This window comes from Ptychodera flava, chromosome 7, assembly GCF_041260155.1.
Source record: "Ptychodera flava strain L36383 chromosome 7, AS_Pfla_20210202, whole genome shotgun sequence".
Classification (NCBI taxonomy): domain Eukaryota; kingdom Metazoa; phylum Hemichordata; class Enteropneusta; family Ptychoderidae; genus Ptychodera; species Ptychodera flava.
Genome location: NC_091934.1, coordinates 28,591,597 through 28,609,434, shown reverse-complemented (window position 1 = coordinate 28,609,434; position 17,838 = coordinate 28,591,597). Strand labels below are relative to the sequence as shown.

The 17,838-nt window shown below is 38.2% G+C and overlaps 2 protein-coding genes across 3 annotated transcripts in view; both read right to left on the bottom strand.

Annotated features, from left to right (window-relative positions):
- Nucleotides 1–2,266: 2,266 nt before the first annotated feature.
- On the bottom strand, nucleotides 2,267–12,214 carry LOC139137202 (sialate:O-sulfotransferase 1-like). Of its 2 annotated transcripts, none has more exons than XM_070705187.1 (5): nucleotides 11,637–12,214; nucleotides 9,027–9,243; nucleotides 7,684–7,839; nucleotides 6,836–7,045; nucleotides 2,267–6,089 (listed from the first exon to the last, which is right to left on the bottom strand). In XM_070705187.1, exons 2-5 carry the CDS (start codon nucleotides 9,199–9,201, stop codon nucleotides 5,719–5,721), a joined length of 912 nt encoding a protein of 303 aa, XP_070561288.1. In that variant the 5' UTR covers nucleotides 9,202–9,243; nucleotides 11,637–12,214; the 3' UTR covers nucleotides 2,267–5,718. The 2 variants fall into 2 exon arrangements, with proteins under 2 accessions (XP_070561288.1, XP_070561287.1); XM_070705186.1 differs by having other exon boundaries at nucleotides 6,836–7,054; nucleotides 11,637–11,783.
- An 882-nt stretch (nucleotides 12,215–13,096) lies between these two features.
- The window catches only part of LOC139137201 (sialate:O-sulfotransferase 1-like), a 36,282-nt gene continuing 31,540 nt past the window's right edge, over nucleotides 13,097–17,838 (bottom strand). The window contains exons 2-5 of the mRNA XM_070705184.1: nucleotides 17,091–17,307; nucleotides 15,775–15,930; nucleotides 14,931–15,149; nucleotides 13,097–14,176 (exon numbers count right to left, since the gene is read on the bottom strand). Coding sequence (XP_070561285.1) covers nucleotides 13,800–14,176; nucleotides 14,931–15,149; nucleotides 15,775–15,930; nucleotides 17,091–17,271 — 933 coding nt within the window. The 5' untranslated portion in view covers nucleotides 17,272–17,307 and the 3' untranslated portion in view covers nucleotides 13,097–13,799. The remainder of the gene's footprint in view (nucleotides 14,177–14,930; nucleotides 15,150–15,774; nucleotides 15,931–17,090; nucleotides 17,308–17,838) is intronic.

Below are 17,838 nucleotides of genomic sequence, written 5' to 3'. Positions count from 1 at the left end.
CCGTCAACGAAGCTGTTCCTGCAAAAAAGGTGTTCCTGGGCTGTTTTTCAACGGGCGGGGTAGTTTAAAAGCTAATCCTTGGGTGGGGAGAAAAGTCAATATTTACAGTGGGGGGAAGAAATTTCAGTTTTTACAGGGGGCGAGGATATAATATTTGGCAGTGGGTACCGGAAAAAACGTTTAAAAAATATAATGTAATATAATAATCAAAAGCGGGCGAAAATTTCAATAATGGGGAGAGGGCAGTGGGGAGCTTGAACTGTTCTACAGAGTGGGGAGTTTGCAGACCATAGGCCTAGATGTTGGAGAGCAGTGGGCATCATAATTCCGTGGGAGGGCATATTTTCCGCATACGGCCAGAGGAAGGGCAGTTACCAACAGGTCTACTTTCCCCTCCAAATTTTAGGTCAGAAATATGTTAAACCAACATATTTGGTGATGATTTTGTAAAATTGAGGAAATTTACCGGTTGGGGCTCTCTCTCTCTCTCTCTCTCTCTCTCTCTCTCTCTCTCTCTCTCTCTCTCTCTCTCTCTCTCTCTCTCTCTCTCTCTCTCTCTCTCTCTCTCTCTCTCACCCCCTTTGCGACTCACATGAAACATAAAAAGTCACGGTGACAAAACATCATACCGGAGATATCATTATAGAGACTTATTTATTTTTTATTGACAAAGATAATCGCAAAATCTTCATTTATTGGAGTCCTATTTCAAACGTCCATTTTCTGATTGTGATGCTCTTCACCCCCCCCCGCCCTGAAAACACAAGTCGAATTATCTTTACAAAACTTTAAAACACCTAAAATATTGTAAATCATTTTCAATTTACTTTTTTGTTAAAAGTCATTGTAATCAATTCTAAGCGATAGCTGTCGTTATACTGTTTGCTGTCTTTATCTCATATTCTTGTCCTGTAAAGTCCCTTTTCTGGTGATGTTTCCCGCCACATACTATCAATGCACTAGCGGTCTGATCTGACACACACTGGAGGTACGAATACGTCATGCAGATTGTTATTGTACGAAATAGTCAAATTTGTCAAATACTTTATCCGATTACGCAAACCACAGCAGACAAAGTATCATCTTCTCGCCCATGTTACCAAGACAATCACGGTACAAAGGTGGTGCTTGTCGACTTTGCCTGGATGGGTAAAGTACATGACACCCTTACGACTAGCAGACAACCCTCCATATTAATAATGTGCTTGTTTACATAGTGTACTGATAAAAAGCACAAGGGCTTGTGAGACTCGGAGCAGAGTATTCATGGAATATAATCGATTGTTGATGAAAAATTAATAGCTGCTGAAGCCGTAAAAAACGTTGACCTGCAGCCCATGTATTTACTTCACTGCACCACGGTCCGTGATAGAGGGACCGTGATTGCACCGATGCACAAATTCGAAGACAAAAATATTCCCGTAAGTCGATTGCCCGCCCTCATCATGCCTTAAGTTGGTTGATGGTAACGCTTATCGTCTTCTGAACCGAGGCACCAAATCAACATTCCGTTATTGCCTATTGGTGTTGTGTAATAATGCTTGCTTGTTTCTGATAAAATGTTCTGTCTACTCACTCCAAAATACACACACGTAATTGTAAATGATATGTTTTTCTTTCACGTAGTCTTCACCTCAATGAAACGCCAGGGTAACATGTAGACCTTTATAAACACAAGTGAACACAAACATAGTTAAAAATAACCGACTTCTGAGGTTTTTTGGGCTGAAATTCCAGATAATAACATGGAAGGGTAGCATAGAGTTAGCATAGGGATGGCGGCCATTTTGAATTTCAAGTATCGGTATACGTTAGGTTATTAGTTTCTCATGTATCCTTATTTTTATTCTTGATTAGGTAAGACAATGTTTGAAGGTTTCATTGAAGAAATTTTGAGCAAAAGTTTAGGTCTTTCATTGTCGAGGTGCGTTCTACCTTAATGTATATCGACAAACTCTACATGTGAGACTCCCTGACAAGACCATTATCGTTAGTTGAATTTCAATGAAATGGGAGCTACCATTCGACAAGAGGGAGCTGATTTCCGACGTTCAACAAACTCTCTTTGGTTGATTTTTCCTCTTGATATAAGATACCTTTCCAATCTTAAAAGTACATCAAAATAATGATTTTGCAATAATGTCTGTCTTGTTCGGAAATTTCAGGATAAAAACGTCACGATATATCCAAAGCTTATTTGAGTGTCAAGGTAAAAGACGGGAGGATTAAACCGTGTATATTTTTTGACCATAGGCATACACCTATCTCGCGATCAGTTGTACCCCTGAACTTATGCTGTATTTTAAGCATTGAGTCATTTACATGTTTGCAATATCATAACCGACGTGGGGTTGATAAGGGGAAATCTCAAACAACTACTAAAAGTAAGAAATATATTTGGTTAAAAGATTTTGAATGCACATGACGACCAATCATACCATCTTAACCACATTACAGTACACTTTTTCTCGTGGGTTTTACTTTTATATTGTAAAGGGGTACGCCGGTGGACGAGACAGGGCGCGTACCAAAATCCATGTGACACCCAATATCTGCACTCACTACGTCCATAAATCGACTTTTACATCCAGCCCAACGTATTGACGCGAAATGTGGCAGTGGGGCTCAACGAGATCAAGATAGTTAACTCCTGGATTTCGAGCTTTCCATTTGTTCTGTTCACCCACTCATCTCATTTTATGATCAAGTAAACGATCATGACTATAAGCGTATGGACTAAAAAAATCACAAACATGAACGAGAGAAACTCATCCGAGCGTCGCCACTTCAAGGGGCACTAGTAGAAGTCTTTGAATAACACATGAATGCCACAGCTAACTATTATATTAATGTCACGGTCACTCTCTACATTCTGATTGATAATGCCGACTGTCAGATTATTGTTATTATTATTATTAAAAGTTGTTTAAAATGCACTACACATACGTCTCAGCACATTGTACATAGCTGTATAAAATAATTTAAAAATACAACCACACTAAAAAATTTAAAACAGAAAATTACACATAAAACTGAGTAAAAAGGTAGGTTTTCAAACTGCGCTTAAAACTATCTACACTTCTGGCAGTCTTAATTTCAAATGGCAAATCATTCCATAGTAAGGGTGCACATACTGAAAACACTCTCTGTCCATATGTCTTGTTAAAGTTGCCACGGGGCTGGGTTAACATAATTTGTCACTCGATCGCAGGTCTCTGGCAGGTACAATAAATCTAAGGCCAAAAAAAAATGTTTCTGGTCAGCGCGCGCGTCACTTGAACAACAGCGCGTCACCCTTTTTTTCCCTGGTTTGTGGCCGGCGGCCGTGGCAAACTAGCTTACATACTGATTACTATAACACCAAACCAAAACGGCTGAAGAGAAAGAGAAAATTCTTTGGGGCACATGATCAGTGACTGCATGAACAGTTTAAATGTTACTATATTGATAAAACTATAAAACTCAGTGTTCTCCCAAGGCCATAGCGGTCCCGCTACGCTTTGATTCTCCCCGCTACGCACAGGCTCTGCGTAGCTACCAGCTGGGGGCTTGTTGAAATCTATCCCCGTGATGAAAAATTATTCGCGGTGTTTGTCGTTCAAATATAATATAAAACTCAATTTCATACATTTGAATTGTGTAAAGCTTAAACTTGTGAATTTTCCTCTTTGTTGACAAATTTTGACAATTTTATTAGCAATTAATAAAACTCCAATCAGATGAACCATTTCTTGCTCTCAAAGTTTCAATCTGAATCTTCTGTTTTAATTGCAATTTTAATTACAATACTGTGATGATTTATTTAAGTGTAATAAAGAGTTTCCATGATGTTCAAACTGCATACTTGTGTGTTACCATTGCATTTTGTTGTGATGTACATGTATGTGTGGGTGCATGTGCAAGCTTACATCCATATGCAAATATAAATTAATGATATGCAAATGATTATGCAAATTAGCCAACAGCTTTGGCGCTTTAACTGACCCTCCTCCCTCCCTTGAGGAGGAGGGAAAGAAAAAAAAAAGAAAAAAAATCCGCGTCGCCGCACCATTTTTTTAAGTAAGGCCTGACCAGAAACATTTCTTTTTTTTGGCCTAATAAATCTCTCAGATAAATAGGTGCATTTCCATGGATAATTTGAATGTAAGCAACATAATTTTAAATCTGATGCGGGCCTCTACAGGTAACCAATGTAAATCTTTGAGAACGGGTGTGACATGATCGAATTTGCGCGTACGAGAAACTAACCTCGCCGCAGCATTCTGTAAAGACTGTAGTCGAGCAAGTTGTCCTCTAGGGATACCAAACAAAAGACTGTTACGATAGTCTAAGTGAGACGTCACAAATGCATGGACTAGTTTTTCAGTTGTAGATCTGTCAAGAAGTTTACGAATCTTACTTATTCTATGCAAAGAGAAGAAACCATTTCTGCACAACATATTGATATGGTCAGACATGCTACCGTCCTGACTTAAAGTAATGCCAAGATTTCTGACTGAAACTGAAGGGATTATGTCGCATTGACCAATTCTCAGACTGTCTAGCTTTGTCACATCAGATTTTAAACGTGATGAGAAGTGAATAACTTCAGTTTTGTTGTCGTTCAGTACAAGCATGTTAGATTTCATCCAGCTGCGGACGTCGTCGACACAGAGTTCAATGTTATTACGAATATCGTCAGGTCTATTGCATTATATTACCATGCCCTGCCCGTCGCATTTTGATTGGTCGAGCTGAACCGGTAACTGACCACAAATACATAGTAATGTTTGTTTACATGCCCGTGAATATGAATAATAAGATTAACAACTCAAAGTATCGTAACTTTACAGCTCAAACGTAAATAATAATCAATCACAAAATAAAATGGAGCACTTGTAGGTCAAGTTGAGATACTTTTTTCTGAAAACATCTCCGGATTTGCCAATTTTACAGCGTGCGTGACAGTGCGTCGCGTATTGCTCAGTTTTCTGGGCCCAGTTGTCGTTCGCTCCGGAAATTTTCGCAAATTTTGACGGTTTTCTCGGGTTCGCTGATAATATAATGGAAATAACAGACTCCGCTCTGACCATTAACGTTTATTTGTGGGCGTGGGCTCGAGGAAAGCCAAATTAACGTGCTCGGCAAGCCTCGCCCGTTAATATTTAGCTTTCCTTTCGCCCTTGCCCACAAATAAACGTTAATGGTCAGCGCGTCGCCCGTTATTTCTATAATAATAGTTCAGTACCCGACCACGCTCACGAGATAGCGGTGGCAGGTGTGTCTCTAACGTCTGGAATAGTGATAATATGAATGCTGGATTAGCTTACACTAGCTTGAGAACTTTTGGGGTCCATTATTTCTTAACGATACAATTATTTCTCAAAACATGGAATCTGGCGTGAGTTTTGACAGGAATGATATCTTTGAAAATAATCTACATAATAGTCAAGTATTGTCTGGCCCTTTATTGAGCCCGTTCTTCAAACGACCTTTCTGTTGGCTTTAAGTTACTATGTGCAAGTTGCCTAAGGGGTCATGGTTAGCACTATTTTATGAATATATCACAGATAAGATGGCATGAGTTCTCGTCCGATCAGAACGACACATCCGTGTATTTGACATACTGGCATAACATACAAATCCTTTTGGAGGATTAAGGCAAGACCCATAGCGATTCTTAATTTGAGATTAGCTACTTTAATATAAAGAACCTTGATCTTCATGTAAATAACGAGTTTACGGCAGCACTTCGGGAGGCAAATGTCTCCAGGGTACAGGATTTTGTCCGTGTTTCACCAAGGATACAGATACTCGTTCCATCACCATTTGTGAGTAGCGTTTAATTTCTGGCGAAAGAATTTCCTCATATAGCTTTGCTTTGCTGGAATACTGGCGATGATAGTTTCCTTCCGTATTCTTCCGGACACAAACCATTCTGTTTTCATCAACTGTCAAATTGACAAATTTTACAATTCTCTTCATTTCACGCACTGCGTTTTCTTGGATATTTTCATAGAAGACTACATGTACAGGTATGCCAAGTTCCAACCAATTGTTGGCGAATCTCTCGAAAAGATGCATTTGCCATTCTACAGCGCGAAACCACTCTGTGAAATATAAAGTGACATTCAGAGTTAAGAAAGAGGGATAATAGGTAGATTCATTGAACATTAAACTTCAAGCATTTCATAGGGTACTTAAAGTACATTAACATGTTATAGTGATTTTCGTCACTTTCAGCAGCTACTTTGCATGTCAAAGGGTTAAGTGATTGTGAAATTTATAATGATACAAAGCTAACACACAAATGCTGATTACAAAATAGGGCTATGCATCGATTTTGACTGATTTAGAGTGTATACAGCGTCCGGTCGGTAGATCTTTCCGTCCGGATACATACAATTTTGTGCAGCGAAAGATTCATCATTATTCTATAATTCATATAATTCATACGTGGTAAAACTTTGGTTAGAGTCTTTTCAAACACGCTGCCCTCCCCCCCCCCCCCCAGGGAAAAAACCTGGACAGCTATATCATTCACCAGAATATATGAAGGTGTAACATATATGCCGTCTCCATGTCATCATTACCTCGTTGCATCAAACCAAGCACAATATCCTTTCGTGTTAATATGTTGTGATGTTAATATGTTGCATAATTTGAATAAGATTTCCGAAGGCATCGATAAACTTACATTTTGAGTAAGTGCATTTTGCCGACTGCTGTTGCCATCGCTGTTACTAAGTTAACTTTTACTTTTTGAGGTTCCAAGATATCGATAGAAAAGACAGTTAGCTGAGGACACTGGAATAGATATTTTGAAATGATCATTCTGCCACTCACACATTCATACCTTTGTCATATTTCAAAGAGTTATTCCAATAAGCCATTGATGTCTGATTTCTGGTCAATCGACGATTTCTCTCTGCAACTGCCACGCTACATGGATTACGTAGCAGTACAATTGCTGCTTTGGCTTTCTCATGCATTCCCGGTCCAGAAAGTCTAGCGGAGTGAGTTTTCACAGTCAGTGTTGTCCCTGTGGTCCAATCTTCAAGTTCACCTGCATATCCTTGAAAGAGTAAGATAATTTCGCGATTAGCGACATCATTATCACCGTCACCTGCTTAATGGTGATGAAATATTTGCACGACTTATGAAACCGGTCCAAGTACAGTGATAACAATTCTCTTTTTAGCATATTCAAATACTTCTGCTTTGATTAAACAAAACGATGTAAGAGCACAAATCACGAGGAAACAGTTATTTCAAATTACTAAATAACTTGTTCCTTGATTACTCTGAAAAGGAACATTATTTTCCTTTCAAAGAATAAACTTCGGAAAATCAATTAAATTTCGATATATTATTGTTACGATTACTTTTCAGCGAGATATCGTGTTGTGTTCGTATTTCAGCAATTTATAAGAAAAAATATGGCTTGCATTTCCTGCACAGTTTGATAATTCTTCAGTGAGGCTTGTCTTGACCATCTGCATATGGTATAATTACAATTATGAAAAAAAGTTTCGGATGTCAAAAATCTGTCGAAAGTTAGCATTTGTGCATGTAGACTGGTACCAACTATAGTACATGTTCACAACAAGAAACAGAAAGTACACCTGCAGTCATCAATAGACTACAAATGAAAATGTTTTTTCAAGCATACAGAAAACTACATCTCAATCTTGCCAGGCTTACCGGTTTTCGCTAAATGCTCAACGTTGTACTCTGACCCTGTGTAGAAACCTGTCGCTTGCTGTATCAAATGACGGGTCCAAGTATTCCCTGAACCAGGTGGGCTTGCCAGTGCTATGACGGGAAATGTGCCCGGGGCAGCCAAACGAACTGAGCAATCTGGAAAGACGGAAAATATTGAGTAAATCGAGGACCCTTGAAAAGGGACTTCAATATCTATAACTTAAGAGTCCTTTACGGCATTTTAGCTTTTCACCGCAATATCAATGAGTGTATGATCTGGTTAAATGTTGTTAATTTAATCATTATCATACCCTTCTGGAATATATATACTGGCAAACGTTAATCAAAGAAAGGATTCACCAACAACTACAGCGCTTGCTTTCTTGATTGAGTAGGAAATTATTAACAAAGAGCATTTTAGCTACAGGTTTCACGCTTTAAAAAAACAACATGTCAACCATGAACTAACAGTATTGCAATACTAGAAACATATCACGGATTAAGATTTTGTAATCCCAGTAAGATAGGGTATGGGACCTCCAACCAGTTTTCACTCGTCGTGCATTTGTTTCGTATTTAATCGATTATGTTACACCATTCTCTACCTTCACTTTGTTGTCTCTATTCAATTTTTTCTCCATTCCACCATAAATACAGTTTATTCTTCTATATCATGAAGAAAAACATCTGTTTAGAATCGAACTCATAAGAAATGTCCTGCCCTATTATACATAGTGACGATTTATTAAAATATGGCAGACTTCTAAAAGAAAAGGAAATATTTCATATACTTAAAAATAAAAGATACTGAATGATACAGAGTAATATAAGTAAACACGCCGTACCAAAAGAATGGATACGGATACGGATGTCGACATCACATTATTCGAGTTGTAGTCAGCGAAGAATGTCAAGATCTTAGAGATACTTCACTCACGATCGATAATATGGCATCTTCCTCTATCCTTTAAATTATCCTTAGGGTAAACTAAATATTGGACATGACTTAATCCCAGACAGCAAACAAACTAAAGACACCTCCGATACGCCCAACACCTCGTTGATACATCGTTCAAAATACACTTAACGAGAACAGTGCACAAATAAAGAAGCGTTTTGATAATGCCCAAGGCTATGCATCCACAAGCATTTCTAATTTAAGTACGCTCTTCACCTTCACCACACATTTGAATGAAAACAATCTTATCTCAATCAAGCAGACACTTATACTAGCTCGATAAAACTTAACAGTAAACTTGATGTAAGTCACGCCATCCAGTAAAAAGAGAACTTAATATAGGAAAAGGTAGAAGTTTCAACAGAGACCAAATTATAGAGCTTACCTGAGGCCGTATCTTCACTGTCAGTTCTGGGCACAGAGTCTTTAGTGGACGTCCCAAAGTTACCAGCGGAACCTTGCTTTGTAAACACTTCAGGTACCATATAGATAAAGAGTATCCACCAGAGAGAGGTGAGTAGGGTAGAAAAGATTGCTACCCGAGTTGCTGAGCTAGGCATGTTTAAATTATTTCCTGGTTATACCTTGTCCACTTTTCAGCACTGCAAAAGAACAAAATTCATTCATTCATTCGTTCATCAAAATATGGAGCCGTCAATACAGACTATTATTATCGTAGAATTCGGCTTTTAGAAGTTATCAGACTGTGACCTTTTGAGTTCTTATAGCAACCGAAATGCAAAATGTCAAATTTGCCAACAGAGCCTATGTCGATGCAATGTGCATGATTATTGATATCAATAAATATATCCCATAATAGAATTCACCATAAATCCCAATGCCCGTTCAGATTCTATATATGCCGTTTGTGGAGACGCGGCTGTTTTGTATGTGACAATAATCTGTTATACCATGCTTCAGATAAAAAACAAGAAAATGCCTTAAAGAATCAAAATATTGGTATAATCATGCTACAATGTCTCTGAATACACCCCAAGAGAGAGATAAACATGTAGACCACTAGCAAATGCGAAGGCACTAACGTTTTTTGAAAATCTATACCTTTCTGAATGTTTTTTTTTTCAAAAAATTGTTCAATTGTATTGTGACTTCAAAGTTTATTGCAAAATTGTACAAAATGGATCAAAAATACAACGCCCAGCAATCAAACGACTGCTGTACTTTATGTCGATATTCCCAAGTTAGAGTGCTACTCTATTGCATGAAAGATATCGAAACGCTAAATGGAGAAAATATCCAAGGTTGTCAAACCAAGGAGGGGGTGTGGTCTGACTGACAATGGCCAATGGATTCGTACATGGATGAAACGTGCGTAGAATTTGAAATATATAGATCACCTGCGGATCATAAAAGCTACACAATTTGTTTGGTCAAATACGCCAAATACAGTTGAGACCGGCTGGCGAGAATATTATAATGAAACTTCCGCCTTCCAAAATGTCTAAATTGTTTTCTTTGGTTTTCCATTGCATTCCTATATATCGTCAAACGACATTTTTCATGGACAGTTGAGTGATGTTGTTTTGCAAAAGAAGGACTGCCTGGCAAAATTAGTAACTTTTGCTTTTCAGGTTTTCCAAATCTGACCACCCGCTCAGACCAAATGGTCGACCCTTAAACAGACACACCCATATATTTCTGAAAACGCTCCTCTCATACAAGAGTTGGTTTAGAGGTTGTTATGGAAAAACTCACTAAAATCTGGTGATCGGCATAAACTGGGTGGAAAGAAGTGCACATAAATTGACAATATGTTAGCAACTATGCCCGGTAATTTGTAAAATTAGGGAGATCCTGGAGACAAAGACATGTAATGACTTTTCCCCAATGGCATTGCTTATGTAACTATTCTTTGTTTCGCTAATAAGCGTACGGCATAAGCACTGTTCTATACAAATGCGCTCGGTCAGGAAGGTGGAGGGGACTACCCCTAGAGTGACCGTGGTGAGGGGATAGTTTGCTTTGAAGACGCCAGGGACGACGGAATTCTGAGGGGTTTTTAATTCAAATTCATTGGGGCTGAAACTGATATAGACAGAGCATGGAAAAACTTCTCCGTCGAAGATAACAATGAAAACTACTTGACTAAGTTGCAAACGCTTATGCGATAGAAAAGACAATAGAAAGAGGGTCTCTATAGAAATGTTGAATACATGTACCTCTGACGCAGCAGTTTACTAATATACTGTTGGTCAAAAACAATGACAACCTTTAACTAAAGCCACATCGACGCAAAGTATTTACTAGAAATTCTGTGAAAATACGGAAGATACTGGTATGACAACGCTTTGACACTACCCGACAAGTCTCTATGTGTAATTTAGGATTTCTGTCAAGTATTTAGACGTCCTGCTACAAGATTTTTGTCAATAAAAAGTATGAAATCGGGCAGGAACTTAATTCTCAAACCGTTTATGGTCGATCATGTATATTGTCAATTGACGAATTACATGCTCGACCATGAACGGCATATTTGTTTTGTTTGGTTTTTATTCGGCGGAGTAGCGAGGTTTAGAAGAATGTGCTAATGTTATTTTATCTTTATACCACCCAAAGTTGTACAAAAGTAAGAAGGTTATGTTACAAGAATCGCCACATGGCCTAGAATGTTGAAATGGTTTGTAATATTCCAAAAGCAGGAATTAACGAGGGATAAAGAGCAATTTTAGACCAGTATGACACTCATCATTTGCACAAATCCCTCCATAAATCGACTTTTACATCAAGACACAGTGTGGAGGGACTGTTCTATTTTTTACATCCATGCTGTGATCAAGCCCAACGCATTGACCTGAAACGTGTGCAGTGGGGCTGAACGCGATCAAGTTAGTTGACTCCTGAATTTCGAGCCTCGTTTTTGTCGTGTTCTCTCACACATCTCATGTAATTATCAAGCAAACGATCATGACTATAAGCGTATGGACTAAAAAACCACAGACATGAACAGATGGACATTTGAATGAGAGAAACTCACCAGACCGCTGCTACCTCATTCCATGGACGTGGCACCATGGCACACCAGAACACGGGTATTGAATAGTTTGTATACATGAATGCCATTGTATACTACTATGTTAATGTCAAGATCGCTCTTTATATTCAAACTATTGATTGATACTTGCCGGCTGTCAGATTAGGAAGCGTTCAATGATTTTTGCTAGGGTGGGGCTTGGCATCCATCTCGCGTGTCTTTCAAAATCAGTGAAACACCCTACCAACTATTAAAAATTTAACCCCGTAGTCTGTATGTTTAAAATCAATTCATCGCCAGCTGCCCGACTGCTGGTATATCCACAACAAAAGCCGCCCAATTAATTTGGGTTTAACTCATTCAGTTTTTGCTGAAGCATTGAATGTAAAGTACGATTAAAATATAAAACTGTGGTAAAACGGTACATTTACTCGACTTATTAGTACATCTAGAAGTACCGGTGCTGCAGTAATGATATTTTTTACTGTTTTCCTTTAATAATCCAACTTTGACTTTGATAACTCAGCAAAAACTTAATGAGCGAAACCAAACACACAGAGCGGATGGGGAAATATATTTACCTTAAAGTACTAGTATAGGATAAAGCCCGAGTACGAGGGCTCTTCTGGTATATAAAGTCCGACCCAACGATAAAATGTCGAGGCCGCAGGCGGAGACATTTTATCGTAGGGTTGGACTTTATATACCAGACCAGCCCGAGTACGAGGGTTTTATCTGACTTAAAAACTATCGCCCCTAACTGATATATTTTTGTTTTCAATGTGTTTACGTCAACCGTCCCCTTAGTCAATGTAACATGTTTAGGATATGAATTAAAACTTTTTATTTGTGAAATAGCCTTCCAATATAATGGAACATCCTATAAATGCCCTAGGGCACATTATATAAATGCCCTAGGGCACAGCAGATTTTGTAATGCAGCTGGTTTCCGCTGTGTTACCAAATTTGAATATTAAAACGTACCAGATGTCTACAGAATATGACATGTTCACTTTTGATTGGACAGTAATTTACTACGGCGCTGTCATTCGTTTCTGGAATTTGGTGACCAAGGCTTTACGAGTAAATAAAACACCCTGAATTGAGCACTCTGATAGGTCAATCAACAGTAGATAGTTTTTAAACGGGTATTATTGAAAGGCCCTGCTTTTCTTCGAGATCTAGTATGTACAGTGTACTAGGTCAGTGTACTTCTCCATTACAACGCATGCGCGGCTACCATCTTCATTGATTCCAGCATCATCATTGTAACCCGAGTATACATCTTTTGTTTGCTACTATCATATGGAAATTACACAGGCCTGGATAAAAACAACTTTTGAGTGCAGGAAGAGCAAAGTACAATCCAAGCTCTGTAACTTTTTAATGAAGCATTGTCGCTTAGACAATCAGTAGTCGGTATAGACCTCTGTAACCCTTTAAAATGTATCCTCGTTTTCAGACATGGTTGAAATATTTTATTCAAAAGTCAATTTTACATTTCTTTCTTGCCTGACTGTGCAATCTTCATGACAAAGTGTCACTGTCTATCTGATAGCTTAACAAAATGAAACTCGTTTTGAACCTGATAGAGGTCCCCAGCATATAGAATCACCCTAACCTGATGCTCTCTACGTTTAAGAAAAAAATGAGTATCGTGTCCCTAGATTCGTCGCTTTCGTCCTACTCCAATATATTCAAAACTAATGATTCAGTCGTCAACTTCTCTCACGAGATACAGTGCAGGTACACCAAGGGCCTCTAACTGCTAGGTTAGTTAACATAAGGTTGAGGATGTTTGGGATCGATGTATTTCTCAACGATACAACAACTCAAACATGGAAACTCGCGTGATTTTGGACAGGGATGACACCATTGAAAATAATATAAATGCTTGTAATTGTTAAGTATGGTCTAGTTCTGCATTGTCCCTGTTATACGACTTTTCTTTTGATTTCCAGTTACTATGCGAGTTGAGGGGCCCCGGTTAGGACTATTACATGATATTTCACTTATAAGATGGCGTGAGCTCTCGTTCCGATCAGAACGACACATCCCCGTATTTGTCATACTCGTATAACATAAAATGCTTTTGGAGGATTAAGGCAAGACCCATAGCGATTATTAATTTGAGATTAGCTACTTGAATATAAAGAGCCTTAATCTTTATGTAAACGGCAGCACTTCAGGAGGCAAATTCCTCCAGGGTACAGGATTTTGTCCGTGTTTCACCAAGGATACAGATACTCTTTCCATCACCATTTGTGAGTAGCGTTTAATTTCCGGCGAAAGAACTTCCTCATATAGCTTTGCTTTGCTGGAATACTGGCGATGATAGTTTCCCTCCGTGTTCTTCCGGACACAAGCCATTCTGTTTTCATCAACTGTCAAATTAACAAACTTTACAATTCTCTTCATTTCATGCACTGCGTTTTCTTGGATATTTTCATAGAAGACTACATGTACAGGTATGCCAAGTTCCAACCAATTGTTGGCGAATCTCTCGAAAAGATGCACTTGCCATTCTACAGCGCGAAACCACTCTGTGAAATATAAAGTGACATTCAGAGTTAAGAAAGAGGGATAATAGATAGATCCATTTAAATATTAAACTTCAAGCATTTCATAGGGTATTTAAAGTACATTAACATGGAATAGTGATTTTCGTCACTTTTAGTAGCTACTTTGCATGTCAAAGATAGTCCCTGTTTTTGTTAAATTTATAATGATACAAAGCCAACACACAAATGCTGATTACAAAATAGGGCTATGCATCGATTCTGACTGATTTAGAGTGTATACAGCGTCTGGTCGGTAGATCTTTCCGTCCGGATACATACAATTTTGTGCAGCGGAAGATTCATCATTATTCTATAATTCATATAATTCATACGTGGTAAAACTTTGGTTAGAGTCTTTTCAAACACGCTGCCCCCCCCCCCCCCACCAAGGGAAAAAAACCTGGACAGCTATAGCTATATCCTTCACCAATATGAAGGTGTAACATAGATGCCGTCTCCATGTCATCATTACCTCGTTGCATCAAACCCAGCACAATATCCTTTCGTGTTAATATGTTGTGATGTTAATATGTTGCATACTATTTGAATAAGTTTCCGAAGGCATCGATAAACTTACATTTTGAGAAAGTGCATTTTGCCGACTGCCGTTGCCATCGCTGTTACTAAGGTAACTTTTACTTTTTGAGGTTCCAAGATATCGATAGAAAAGACAGTTAGCTGAGGACACTGGAATAGATATTTTGAAATGATCATTCTGCCACTCACACATTCATACCTTTGTCATATTTCAAAGAGTTATTCCAATAAGCCATTGATGTCTGATTTCTGGTCAATCGACGATTTCTCTCTGCAACTGCCACACTACATGGATTACGTAGCAGTAAAATTGCTGCTTTAGCTTTCTCATGCATTCCCGGTTCAGAAAGTCTAGCGAAGTGAGTTTTCACAGTCAGTGTTGTGCCTGTTGTCCAATCTTCAAGTTCACCTGCATATCCTTGAAAGAGTAAGATAATTTCGCGATCAGCGACATCATTATCACCGTCACCTGCTTAATGGTGATGAAATATTTGCACGACTTATGAAACCGGTCCAAGTACAGTGATAACAATTCTCTTTTTAGCATATTCAAATACTTCTGCTTTGATTAAACAAAACGATGTAAGAGCACAAATCACGAGGAAACAGTTATTTCAAATTACTAAATAACTTGTTCCTTGATTACTCTGAAAAGGACTATTTCTTTCAAACAATTAAATTCGGAAAATCAATTAAATTTCGATATATTATTGTTACGATTACTTTTCAATGAGATATCGTGTTGTGTTCGTATTTCAGCAATTTATAAGAAAAAATATGGCTTGCATTTCCTTCACAGTTTGATAATTCTTCAGTGAGGCTTGTCTTGACCATCTGCTTATGGTATAATTACAATTATGAAAAAAAGTTTCGGATGTCAAAAATTTGTCGAAAGTTAGCATTTGTGCATGTAGATTGGTACCAACTATAGTACATGTTCACAACAAGAAACAGAAAGTACATCTGCAGTCATCAATAGACTACAAATGAAAATGTTTTTTTCAAGCATACAGAAAACTACATCTCAATCTTGCCAGGCTTACCGGTTTTCGCTAAATGCTCAACGTTGTACTCTGACCCGGTGTAGAAACCTGTCGCTTGCTGTATCAAATGACGGGTCCAAGTATTCCCTGAACCAGGTGGGCTTGCCAGTGCTATGACGGGAAATGTGCCCGGGGCAGCCAAACGAACTGAGCAATCTGAAATGACAGAAAATGTTGAGTAAATCGAGGACCCTTGAAAAGGGACTTCAATATCTATAACTTAAGAGTACTTTACGGCATTTTAGCTTTTCACCGCAACATCAATGAGTGTATGATCTGGTTAAATGTTGTTAATTTAATAATTATCATACCCTTGTGGAATATATTTACTGGCAAACGTAGATCAAAGAAAGGATTCACTGACAACTACAGCGCTTGCTTCTTGATTGAGTAATGTGCATTTTAGCTACAGGTTTCACGCTTTAAAAAAAACAACACGTCAACCATGAACTAACAGTATTGCAATACTAGAAACATATCACGAATTAAGTTTTTGTAATCCCAGTAAGATAGGGTATGGGACCTCCAACCAGTTTTCACTCGTCGTGCATTTGTTTCGTATTTTAATCGATTTATGTTACACCAATCTGTAGCTTTACTTTATTGTGTCTCTTCATTTTTTTTCTGAATTCCACTATAAATACAGTTTCTTCTTCTGTTTTATATCATGCAGAAAATCATCTGTGTAGGATCGAACTTATAAGAAATAACCTGTCGTATTATACATGTTGCCGATTTATTAAAATATGGCAGACTTCTAAAACAAAAGGAAACATTTCATATACTTAAAAATAAAAGAAACTGAATGATACAGAGTAATATAAGTAAACACGCCGTACCAATAGAATGGATACGGATGGCGAAATCACATTATTCCAGATGTAGGTCAGCGAAGAATGTGAAGATTTTAGAGATACTACAGTCACGATCGATAATATGACATCTCTCCACTGATCCTTTAAATTACCTTATAGGTAAAGCAAATATGGACATGACAGCTAATAAACTAAAGACACCTCTAATACACTCAACACCTCATTGATACACCATTCAAAATGTAACACTGAGAACAATGCAAAAAATAAAGAAGCGTTTTGTTAATTCACATGGCTCGGCATCCACAAGCATCTCTTATTCAACTACGCTTTACACTTTCACCATACATTTGAATAAAAAAATCTGATCTGAATCAAGCAGACACTTATAGCTTGATAAAATTTTACTGTAAACTTGACATAAGTCACGCCATCCAGTAAAGAATAGCTTTGTATAGGAAAAGGTAAACGTTTCATAAGAGACCAAATTAAAGAGCTTACCTGAGGCCGTATCTTCACTGTCAGTTCTATGCACAGAGTTTTTAGTGGACGTCCCAAAGTTACCAGCGGAACCTTGCTTTGTAAACACTTCAGGTACCATATAGATAAAGAGTATCCACCAGAGAGAGGTGAGTAGGATAGAACAGATTGCTGCCCGAGTTGCGGATCTAGACATTTTCATATAGTTTCCTGGTTTAAGCTCGTACAGTCTTCAGGACTGTAAAGGAACAAAACACGGAGCTCGTCAATACAGTAGACTATCATTATATATCGTAGAAACCATCTTTAAGCCTAGAAGTCATTAGACTTTGACCTTTTTGGTTCTTAGAGTAACCGAAATTCAAATGGTAAAATTTGCCAACAGAGCCTACGTTGATGCAATGGGTATGATTATTGATCTCAATATTCCATAATAGAATTTATTACAACCCCTAATGCCTGTTCAGATATTTTATTCATTTTTTTATTTAATTACTCATCCAACAGGCGAACCCAATTACAGGATGAGATACCCATAACCCACTACCCAATGGAGCAATGAGGAGTAAAGTGCCTTAGGGCACAACACCGTACAGGAGTCTCGAACCCACCATCTTTTGAAAGTGAGTCCGTTACTCCGGACATACGGGGACTCGCACTCGCTTCAATAATGAGTCCGGTACCCTAACCGCTTCCCCAAGGTGCCTCCCATACATTCTATACATGCCGGGGTTTTTTTGCAGGCGCGACATTTTCGTATCACATTAAT